The following is an 11,343-nucleotide window of genomic DNA, read 5'->3' on the forward strand; positions in this document are numbered from 1 at the left end:
CAGGATGACACCGGAACTTATAGATGACGGTGGTCATCCGAGGTCACACGTGACTTTGTTGATATAAATATTCGACCTGCGCATGCGCGAGACGGGATACATCCAGTGTTAAGCACTGCCTCTGGCGGTCATCCAGGATTCATAGAACCGTAGTTACGTCCGTAACTTTCGTTTTACAGAGCTTACGCCGAAACAGCCACGAATAGATATGACACCCGTTCCTTGTAACGTTAGCACACTTGCTTCACACACATGCAGACATACTCTGGGAAATAATAGCACTCTGAGCTCATCCATGGAAGAGGCAGTGAAGAAGCCTCGTAACCTGAGACAAAACAGGCTTTGTACACAGTACTGGTCGACATGCTGAGTTCTGAACAGCTGCTAAAGTCGGATTCTTGGTTGTCAGTTTACCTGTTGGAAGGAAAAAAATGGATGTTTACAATTTGGCACATAGACATGTGAGCCACAACGATAGCAAAAGATTAGCCATCTGTTCTGGTACCACACTAACCACTGATAACCACATTTCAACACATTTGAGTTACAATCAGTTTTCCAGTAGGAATGAAGTGAATTGTCAGTGATTTTGTTTCATTGTCAAATGTAATTCTAGCTGCGGGTGACGTTCTGGCAGTTTGACAAATTTTGGGAGAAACGCTTATTCATTCTCTTTCCTACAGTCAGATGAGAAGAGTGATACCACACTCCTGCCTGTGCGTTGAATATCAAGCAGCTGGTTTGCTTATCTTAGCATAAAGACTGTAAATAGGGGGGGTTATGATAATGTAACAACTTCAACAAAGTAAGTTTATTTATTTATATGAACAAATAACTTTAACAACTTGAATATTAACTTATTAATATAACGTTAAAACTAATTTGCTGTCTAAAAAAATGTTTAATGATACCAAAACAACGTCGTTACTTGGCAGAATATATTTAAAACTCAATCCAATGAGTAGTTCACGTCCATACACTGAACTGCCTGAGGGGACTGATTTGCCCAGTTTTTCTTCTCACTTGAAGTGGTGTTTACTTCAAACAGCAAAGTTTGTGTTAAATGAAAAGATATTTGTTGAATAAAGTAACAACGACTATTAACCCACATATTCTGATACTGCGACATGAAAAATGGGTAATGAGCTCATCTGTATCTGCAGCTGTTAATAGGAAGCGAAACTCCGATGCAGTGTGAACATAACACAAACAGGATATGACCATGAGCTGTCTTTAGCCTTTTGATGAGTTGCAGGGCATTCCTGACCTCGCTGGCACACACTAACAAACAGCAGTGAGCTCATGGGGTGTAAATAGCACGGTTGGAGGGACGGAGCGGGACAGCTGGGGTTTATAAAGGAGGGGAGTCCTGTGCAATGTTCCAAACTACCCGATAGAAGACTAACAAGGAGAAGAAACTTTGGAAGCTCTCAGTTCTCACACTTCACCGGAGACTAAAGACATCAAGTCTGAGAGAGGGAATCTGACCAGATAACTGACACTTTGCAGGTAGCAAGTCGAGCTTCTGTCTATAACTATCGCTGACATGATGTCCCAGCATGCAGCCTTGACCGGCTTGTTCGCCGAGGACCCTTTCTTCAGCCAGGAGCAGCTGCTGTGGCCGCTGCGTCACAAGGCCCTCTCATCGCTGCAGCAAGACTTCTTCAACCAGAGAACCAAAGTGGCCGACAGCCTTCTGGGGGGAATTCGCGATCGGCCCTACCAGCTCAAATTTAGCCAGTTTCCCCTTATTTCCTCCACTTTGATGAGGTATGTACAATGAATGTGTTTCTCAGTGGTGGTTCCACCTGTTTGGCTTTGTTAAAGGGCGTTTTCAAACCTATGCTTGGTTCAAGTCGTAATCAGTGGATGAGTTGGGGAAGATGATGCGTTTTCTCCAGGGTTTATTTATTCAAGTGAATCAGTCACAAAAAGCCCCGATTCCCTCTTCGGCCAGCTTCCAGCAGCTGTTGAATTCAGGCTTCTGCATTCACAGTATGCAAAGCACACCTGGCAACAGGAGCCTTTTGGCTCAAACTTGCACAGTTTGCCTTGTAGTCGGGTCAGATCGAGGTCGGATCACATTCCCACCACAAACGAATCGCTCTAGAATGAATTAATGACCGGTCCAGGAACACTAGAAGGTCTTGATGTGGTTGTTTTGGTCTGCAAACAAAACGTACTGTCGAACCAGTCTGATTCAACCGGGCTAAACAACGCAGGTTTGAAAACGCCCCAGACACTAGTGGAGTCATGCAGCTGATTCTGATCTAGATTCTGCTTATTTTACAGGTTGAGTGATGCTAAAGAGAGGGAGACTCCCAGCACGGAGCTGCACAAGGAAGCCCAGCTGGCCACAGCAAACAACAATGACCTCCTGGTGACCCTAGACGCTCGCGGTTACGCCCCCAATGACATCACTGTCAAACTGGAGGGGCGTAGCCTGGCGGTGGTGGCCATGAAGCAGGCCGGAGCAGAAGAGAGCGAGTCCTGCGCCTCTTCTTCCTCCAGAGCCTCCTTCTGCTCCTCGGCCTCGTCTCAGACGGGATTTGTCCAGAAGATCGACCTTCCCCCTCACCTGGATCTGTCGCGTCTCTCCTGTTCCCTGATGGATGATGGGCAGCTGCGTATCCACGCCCCCGTTGCCAAGCAGCCAATCAGTGAGGACCAAGAGGTTCCCGTTCGGTTCAGGACATCGCTGGAATTTCCCATTTCCGAGGACAAGGAGGAAATGGACTGAAGAGGAACAGAGAGACTAATGCACTCATGACAAACTTAAAAAAAACCTAAATGTTATGCACACTCACATACACACTTCCACTACAAGACTGTCTATAATGAGTTAAGTTTACCATTACAAATTGAAGAGAATATGTATTTTATAATTATTTACAATTTGTATAAACTGTTGAAATAAAATAAAGTGTTGATTTTCAAAAACTGATATTTTATTAGTACAGTGGTGTGAAAGAGGGGGAGATGCCAGCAGAGGAAAAGCTGATCTTAAGCTCATTATGTACTTATCTCTAGTGGTATCTAGCCATGCGGATAGTTTTATGCTGGTATCCCCAGTGAAGGGAATCTGGAGGGCAGTGGAGGAATGAGTTTGTGATGCTCAACACACGAAAAACAGCAGCATCTGTGTCCGTGTTTCTGGATTGGTACAAAACATGCTGTTAAGTTTTATTTTGGATATAGTTAGAAATCGTCCTTCTGAAAACTGTTTACAGTATTCTGTGTGAATTATCCACTATAAACGCAACAGAGTTTTTTTGAATACCATGTGCTGACTTCTATTTTATTATAACATTTTTAATGTTGTGAGCAAACTAAATTCCATCAACCTTCATTGCATTGCGTAAATCTTCAAGACAGGCATCTAAAAACCTAGGTCGATAAATCCAAATGTATCTGCATTTCAAGATACGGTAGTAGTATAAGGTATATAGTATGACATAAAACCCATAAATAATCATGAAAATAATCAAAGAAATTGTTAAAAAAAAATCATAGTATGGTAGGATAAAAAAAGTCATAAAAGGGAATATGACAGTCAGAGAATAATCACAGGCAAAAGTATTAGACACAATGGTATACCATTTTGAAAAAGACAAAGCAGCGATGTGAGGGTCCCGGGACATGTGTACAGATTGTAAAGCCCTCTGAGGCAAATTTTTGATTTGTGATTTTGGGCTATACAAAATAAAAATAATAATTTTCTCTCCAAACATATCATTCGTACAAAATAAGACAAAAGAAGCCACAAAAACATCCTATTGATTTGAATAACTTTTATTAAATCAACGCTGGATCACAGCAGGAATGTTACAACATGAAATGAAAGAATAATATTCAGTTGATGTGATATGTTTACAGACTTAAAATCAGGTTTAACACTGTGAGGACATTTTCAACACATGAACACAAAACTCTCAGTACAGAAGATCAGACATGTTTGCTTTCAAATGCTGAACATCCACTCCTCTAACACTATAGTGAAGTCCGCTGATGACACCACGATAGGACTGATATCAAACAATGAGGAGGCGCATTACAGAGAGGAGGTACAGGTGAGGAGGTGGAGAGTGTAAGTGAAATCAAATTCCTGGGAATCCACATCACAAAGGATCTGACATGGGCCCTTAACACCTCCCACCTGGTGAAGAAAGCCCAACAAAGGCTCTTCTTCTTGAGGAAACTCAAAAAAAGCCAAACTCCCCTCTCAGCTCCTCGTCAACTTCTACAGGAGCCCCATAGAGACAATTCCATAGAGACAATTCTCTGCCACTGCGCCACCGTGTGGTACACCAGCTGCACTGCAGAGAACCGGAGAGACCTGGCCCGGGTAGTTAAAACAGCGCAGAGGATCCTAGGAACCAAGCTCCATTTGATTCAGTTCACTCATGGATTCACTTTGGACCAATTCCGGCCGCTGTAGTGAGTTTTGTCTCTCATTAGTGACAAAGCATAATTTGTCACTTGCTTGTCTACAGGTAGGAAAAATGTATCAGTCCAGGCGTAAGAACTAATGCAGATTGTTTTTCATAAGTTACATGTTTTCATAGTTTAGTTTTCGCCAACGACAGCTGCTAACTGCACTTCTGCACTGGAACAGAGGAACATGACATGGACATGAAATCAAGGAAACACCATTCATAGTTCAAATTATATTTTTGATATCCCTCCAAAAGTAAACAAGCAATAAGAACAATTTATTTCTGCATACTTTGTATGAAGTATTTTACTCCTCACATTTTGCTTTACTGCACCACCTATAAATGTCTTTGATCAATAGGATTGCCTGAACTGTGCCGTCATAAATGACCTTAAGTAACAGTCAGTGTCTGTGTGAAATGTGTCCATGACAACTTTGCATTTCAAAGAGGATTTGTCCCTGAACTAATAACTGTGTCCCTCCCCCACCTTTGAAAGCAAAACTCTGGCCCTGCCTTGAACCACAGTGAAACCAATTATACTTAAAGGATATTTAACTAATATTTGATTTCAAACATCCGTAACTACTACATCAATGCATCTAAATAACCTTGACCTCTTGATATTTCGCGTTCAGCTTCAGAAGCACTGTGGGTCTTTCTCTACACTGGAGCTGATCCCCTTCAATCTTACACAGAGACACGGAAGAAGCAGATGAGGACCTTAACTGAAACCTGAGCACGGGATAGAGGGGTTCAGCGAATGTGCAGTGGAAGGTGTGGAGCGGGCCAGTCCAGATACACTGCTACTCTGCCAGCGCCGAAGGAGGCGTGGGTACCTCGTATGTCTGTCGTCCTCTTATCGTGACAGGCAGAGTAACCATTAGCAGAACAGAAGAGGCCCCAGGACTTGTTGTTCTCGCCAAGACAACCCTCTTCACACTCCCCTGTCCTTTTGATTCCTTTGTACGCCACTCCAATGTTGACCCATCCTCTCCACTCCGCCTCCCAGTAGCAGCACCCGGTCAAACCATCTCGACACAGAACCTGCTTCCAGTGGTGGAATCGCTCCGGGTGATCGGGGTACGGCTGCTCCTCTTTCACCTCTGTCACCTTTTTGTTGTCGTCGGACAGCGACAGCTTGGTGTTCGCTGTGTTTGGGTCCAGCGTGAGTTCACAGACATCTGATGGGGACAATAAGACACAACTCAGACAGATTTTAGCTCGACATGTTCTGCTTCATTCATGATTCCTTTCAATTAGTTGAAGACGTCAACGTCTTAGCAAGATAGCTAGAAAAATGCTATCTGAATTTCACTCAAATCTGATGGAAAGTTAAGTTATGTTTAGTTTTTGATGCTTATCCAGATTGAACATTTCTATGTGGCTATTTATAATGTTTAGTTTTTAATAGCTGTGAGACATGGAGGCGATCCATATTTACCTTAATCTTGACCGTATCCATTTTCTGTTATCTTTTTGAGGTTTTCTTTTTCATCACTTCTTTCATAAATGTCTTCCAACCTCACGAACTTTGGTATAGCATTTGTATAATGGGCAGTAAGCATGGTCTTTATAGAACTCTTGGCAGCTGTTGTACATCTATATTAGTTGCTGATGACTTTAGGAATGCGTCAGGAATGTTAACTTACACATGAACGGTTTCAAGCGATGTCGTCCACCATGGTCGACACTGAAGCAGAAGAACTATTTTTTTTCTATAACATCTACGCATGGAAAGCACGGTGTGGTTATGTATCGAGAAAGATTATTGTTATAGTAAATAAACTAAGTTTATGGCATGGTGAAGGTTAGGCAAATAAATACTTGGTTAGGGAAAGATCATGGCCACAGGTTAAAAATGAATAAAATCTGGGACGGAATATAGAAATATGATCCCTGGCAGATTTTAATTCATAGTGATACTGGGCTGAGTCAACCACATCTGTTCCAAAAAATGAATGTCTAAAATAAAATCAGATTTACTAATCATGTATTGAATTCATTCAAGACTACTGACTGTAGAGTTTGTAGTCTGCAGAGTGGACTCTGCAGACTACAAACAGCAGCTTTACTCCTGAATCCTGCAGGTCATTGTTACTCAGGTCCAGCTCTCTGAGATTGGAGGACTTGGATACAAGAACACAGGCCAGAGCTTCACAGCTCTCTGACAGCTTACAGTCTCTCAGGCTAAGGGCAGTAGGGACAGAAAAAAGAACTTTTATCACAAGAAAAAAGATTGCATTCAATGTAGAATTTGTCAGTGTACCTACCAGGATATTCTCGAAGATTTAACCACTGGCAGCAGCCTCAGGAGACCTTTTTCTGAAGCAGAGTATTTCCTCAAATCAAACACATTCATGTCTTTTTCTGATGACAGTAAGATGAAGACCAGAGCTGACCACTGAGCAGGAGAGAGTTGTCTGTGGAGAGGCTTCCTGAACTCAAGTAATGTTGGATCTCCTCCACCAGAGAATGATCATTGAGCTCGTTCAGACAGTGGAACAGGTTGATGCAGCTCTCTGGAGACGGATTCCTCCTGATCATCCTCTTGATGTATTTGACCGTTTCCTGATAGTTCTGGAAGCTGCCTCCTGATGGCGTCAGCAGTTCTTGCAAAAGGGTCTGATTGGTCTGCAGTGAAAACCCCAGTACGAAGCGAAGAAACAAGTCCAGATGTCCATTTAGACTCTGCGTGATCTTGTCTACAGCACTTTTGTACAGCGGATTTACCTTTGATTTATCCCATGACAGCTGGGGCCAGCAGGAACTTGATTGTGGTTCTGACAGCAGGTTGACACCAGCTTTGATGAATGTCACAAAGACATAAAGAGCAGCCAGAAACTCCTGAACACTCAAATGGACAAAACAGAACACCATGTCCTGGTACAACCCTCTCTCTTCTTTAATGATCTGTGTGAACACCCCTGAGTACACTGAGGCTGCTCGGATATCAATGCCACACTCTGTTAAATCGGATTCATAGAAGATCAGGTTGCCTTTCTGCAGCTGCTCAAAGGCCAGTTTTCCCAGAGACATGATGATCTTGCTGGTCTTGGAATTCCAGAGTGGATCTGTCTCAGCTCCTCCACAATACTTGACGTGTCCTACTTTGGCCTGAACCACCAGAAAGTGGATGTACATCTCAGTTAGGGTCTTGGGTAACTCCCTATTCTCATCTGCGCTCAACACATGTTCTAGAACTGAAGCAGTGATCCAGCAGAACATTGGGATGTGACATGATGTGGAGGCTTTGTGACGTTTTGATGTGGGAAATGATTCTGCTGGCCTGCTCCTCATCTCTGAATCTCTTCCTGAAGTACTCCTCCTTCTGTGGGTCATTGAACCCTCTCACCTCTGTCACCATGTCTACACACTCTGGAGGAATCTGATTGGCTGCTGCAGGTCGTGTGGTTATCCAGAGGCGAGCAGAGGGAAGCAGTTTCCCCTGGATGAGGTTTGTCAGTAGCACATCCACTGAGGTGGACTCTGTAACATCAGTCAGGATCTCATTGTTGCGGAAGTCGAGAGGAAGTCGACACTCATCCAGACCGTCAAAGATGAACAGAACCAGGAACTCTTCAAACCTGCAGAGCCCTGCTTCTTCTTTGATTTCAGTAAAGAAGTGATGAACCAGCTCCACCAGGCTGTACTGTTTCTCTTTCAGCACATTCAGCTCTCTGAAAGTGAATGGGAACATGAACTGAATGTTGTGGTTGGCTTTACCTTCAGCCCAGTCCAGAGTGAACTTATGTGTTAGAACTGTTTTCCCAATGCCAGCCACTCCCTTTGTCAGCACTGTTCTGATTGGTTGATGATCCCTGCCGGGTAATGGTTGGAAGATGTCTTCACATGCAATCAGAGTTTCCGGCCTTGATGGTTTCCTGGCTGCTGTTTCAATCTGCCAGATCTCATGTTCATCATCGACCTCTCCACTTCCTCCCTCTGTGACGTAGAGCTCTGTGTAGATGTCATTCAGGAGTGTGGGGTTTCCTGCTTTAGCAATTCCCTCAAACACACACTGGAACTTCTGTTTCAGGTTTATTTTGAGTTTATTTTGGGGCTCTGCAGCCAGAGTTCCTACACAAAAAAGAGCAATACAGTTATTTAGAGGCAAATACAGCTTTCATTGACTCTGGGATTCAGCTCACCTGTAGTGGTTGCATCAGCAAGAGGGGATGTTTTCTTTACTCTTAATGCAAACCATTGTGCTCAAACATTTTCCATGTACCAAATTATCCATTGAGATTGTGCTCATTACTTATGATTTAAATATTAAAAAATGACAATGACCAAATTTGTGGGATCGCCAACATTTTCAACCATTTTCCCATTCTCTGTGTAGAAACACTTACTGCTGTGTAGAGAGTCAGCCAGCTCCTCCTGCTTCATTCTCCTCAAGAAGTGCAGTGCGATCTTCAAAAGTGCCCCTCTGCTGCTTTTCCTCTGTTCTTCCTCTTCACCATCCACCACCTCCTCGTCCTTCTTCTGCCTCTCTAAGCACTCTGGGTAATCTGGACGAAGAACTTCCTGGAACTTCTTCAACTCAGTCTTCACAAAAGTGATGACGTTCTCCTCCAGAAGCTGTAATAATATGTAAAATATGATCTTTCATGTGGAATTAATGGGACACATCAAGGTTCAAACACGCAATGTAGCAAGGTGCTTATTCTGAGGCAGTTTTCAAAGGCTGGGTGAAAAGCCTATGGTCATAGCCACTGCCTGACTGTATCCCATTGGCTTTTAACTGGTGAACATATGGAACATATAGCGAATTAAAAACCCAGGTGTTTGCAGAGCAAGAAGGGACCATTGACTGTATATAAGAAGTGGACGTAGTGACAGAGATGTCACTCATTGGTTTGTGGACTGCTGTTTTGAAGCCTGGAGTTTGGCCATCGCCATCTTAGCTTTTGGTCGTCACCACAGGACAGGGTGGAGCTAAGTACGACCAAAAGCTAAACAAGGCCTTTTTGAGGTTACAATTAACTTTCACAAACTGAACACACACTTTGTAAAGATTAAAGTTGTAAGACCAAAACACAGACAACTCCCAGACCAGGCAACGCCGTAGTAGCAACCTGTCAATCACAAGGTAGCCCCGCCCTGAAGCATACCCTGCTGGTCTATTTATTCTAAATGTGGCCATAATTTACTCAATGATCATGCTGTGCGGAAGAAGACTTGAACCTAGCGATTGAGATAATAAACTCATGTTTACTGAGGGAGTAGGAAGTCTAGAGGAGTTGAACCCTGATGAGCATCAGAAAGAATGCTGGTTTACGGCACTTCTGCATTGACTTCACTTTTCAGACCTAGAGGTTGCCGCCTGGAAGAGACTCATATTTGTCCGGCTGCCAGAAACACTCGGAATTAATGCTGAGGTCGCTCTGAGTCAGCTGGATGTGTTTACATTTTTCTTTGGGCCTTTTGCAGTCTACACAATGGTTTAAGGGTGATTTGGGATTTAACTGTGATTTGTCAATATTATGTTGGCATATTGGAGTAATTTTCCATTTGAGTGTGCTTAATTTGTAAAGATCTAACTCATTAGCCATGAGTCAGCATCTTCAGAGAAGTGGTTAAGCCAGTGTGAAATAAGACTCAGTCACTCTGTAATGAATTGAAAATACAATGATTATTTGTCTATTAGTTAGACAATGTACACACCATGAATATGGAGGCCAGTTCTGCCTCATTGTGTTCACTGTCAGAGTGAGTGATGGTAACCTCGGACCTCTCCTGGTGGACTCTGTGGAGAAAACATGAATTGTAAAAGATCCACAGATATCAACACACACACTCCTATCATTTACCGAATAGAACTGTATGCAGTTCTATATTATCTATCTAGTTTCGCCTGTGCTGTGTGGACTTCATACTACGTCAGTCGCATACTCCGCGCTAAACATGCGTCAGTGTCAGATGTTGTCGAATCTCTTCTTCTTTTTCCAGAGCATCAAGATCTCCTTTCTGCTCGCTAGAAACATGGCTCCATGTGTAAAGATCCTTCTAAAAACAATGCAAAAACCCTATTCATGTGCTTTGATGAGGTCACTACTCTTAATCACTGGAATGAGTGATCACTTTTAAAAGACACATCTGGTGTCTCCTGCTGGACTCTAATAGAAATACAGAAAGCGTCACCATTGTTGCGTTGTTCTCATTGGTTTTTTTTTAATTGAAGACATTTTCACCTCTGCTCTGTAGAGTGACTTCCATCTCTGAAGGCTAAGGGTTCAGTAATGGAGCGGTCGCTCTTCATCGACACACCGCTGGGCTCAGGGGAGTCTGGTCTCTCCGGCCGGACTGGCCTTCAATTGAAAACACAGATTATCTTGTTATTCTGATTTATGGTGAGGTTTAACTGCTTTCACATCTCAGCTCTTGAAAATGCATAACAGCCTCATCTTACCTCTTAGCTGTGGTCTGGCTGACACTTTCCACAGAGAGAGAGACTTTAGAAGGCGGGACATCCTCCTCTCCCTCCTCACACAGATTCATATTGGGCGTACCCTTTTCACAGCAACACACTGGCCTGATTCAGTACAGGAAGGGCATTTCCTGTGAGTGAAATGCAAAACACAGTCTGCATTGCGAGTTGCAGCGTACAGGATATGACATTTTGTAAACTGCAACATGACTTTGTTGGCGGACACATACAACTGCAAGGCTGTAATTCTAGTTTAAATAAGCATTCAAATGCACTACGGTCTCCACATCAATAAGCAATAGCGTATGTAGGTGCTGCTTACAACTGTCTTCAGTTCAGTTCAGTCTCCTTGTAGTTCGAGCTCTTCCGTTCAGTTCAGTACAAAACTAGGCCTATACACATGGGTCATTAGGTTACCAGCTCAGAAACCACCTACTGTATTGGCAACTGAGTTAAAGGGACAGTGCGTAGGATTTG

The 11,343-nt window shown here is 43.2% G+C and overlaps 1 protein-coding gene and 1 pseudogene across 2 annotated transcripts; one reads left to right on the forward strand and one right to left on the reverse strand.

The window, feature by feature from the left end:
• The first annotated feature begins 1,346 nt into the window (after positions 1–1,346).
• Positions 1,347–2,940, forward strand: hspb9 (heat shock protein, alpha-crystallin-related, 9). Its single transcript, XM_079281231.1, has 2 exons — positions 1,347–1,770; positions 2,293–2,940. Exons 1-2 carry the CDS (start codon positions 1,547–1,549, stop codon positions 2,738–2,740), a joined length of 672 nt encoding a protein of 223 aa, XP_079137357.1. The 5' UTR covers positions 1,347–1,546; the 3' UTR covers positions 2,741–2,940.
• Positions 2,941–3,865: 925 nt separating this feature from the next.
• Positions 3,866–10,933, reverse strand: LOC306786794 (protein NLRC3-like; annotated as a pseudogene). The gene is made up of 7 exons (XR_013773182.1): positions 10,849–10,933; positions 10,631–10,747; positions 10,104–10,185; positions 8,789–9,017; positions 6,707–8,513; positions 6,454–6,623; positions 3,866–5,617 (listed from the first exon to the last, which is right to left on the reverse strand). The product of XR_013773182.1 is annotated as a protein NLRC3-like (transcript).
• Between the last annotated feature and the right edge of the window lie 410 nt (positions 10,934–11,343).

This window comes from Melanostigma gelatinosum, assembly GCF_949748355.1.
Source record: "Melanostigma gelatinosum genome assembly, chromosome: 13".
In the NCBI taxonomy this organism is placed as follows: Eukaryota; Metazoa; Chordata; class Actinopteri; order Perciformes; family Zoarcidae; genus Melanostigma; species Melanostigma gelatinosum.

What these genes read in the sequence shown, in the direction of transcription:
- hspb9 (XM_079281231.1), top strand. Translation starts at nt 1,547, where the DNA reads ATGATGTCCCAGCATGCAGCCTTGACCGGCTTGTTCGCCGAGGACCCT. An exon ending in ATTTCCTCCACTTTGATGAG is followed by an intron (nt 1,771 to 2,292) that starts GTATGTACAATG and finishes CTTATTTTACAG; the next exon opens with GTTGAGTGATGCTAAAGAGA.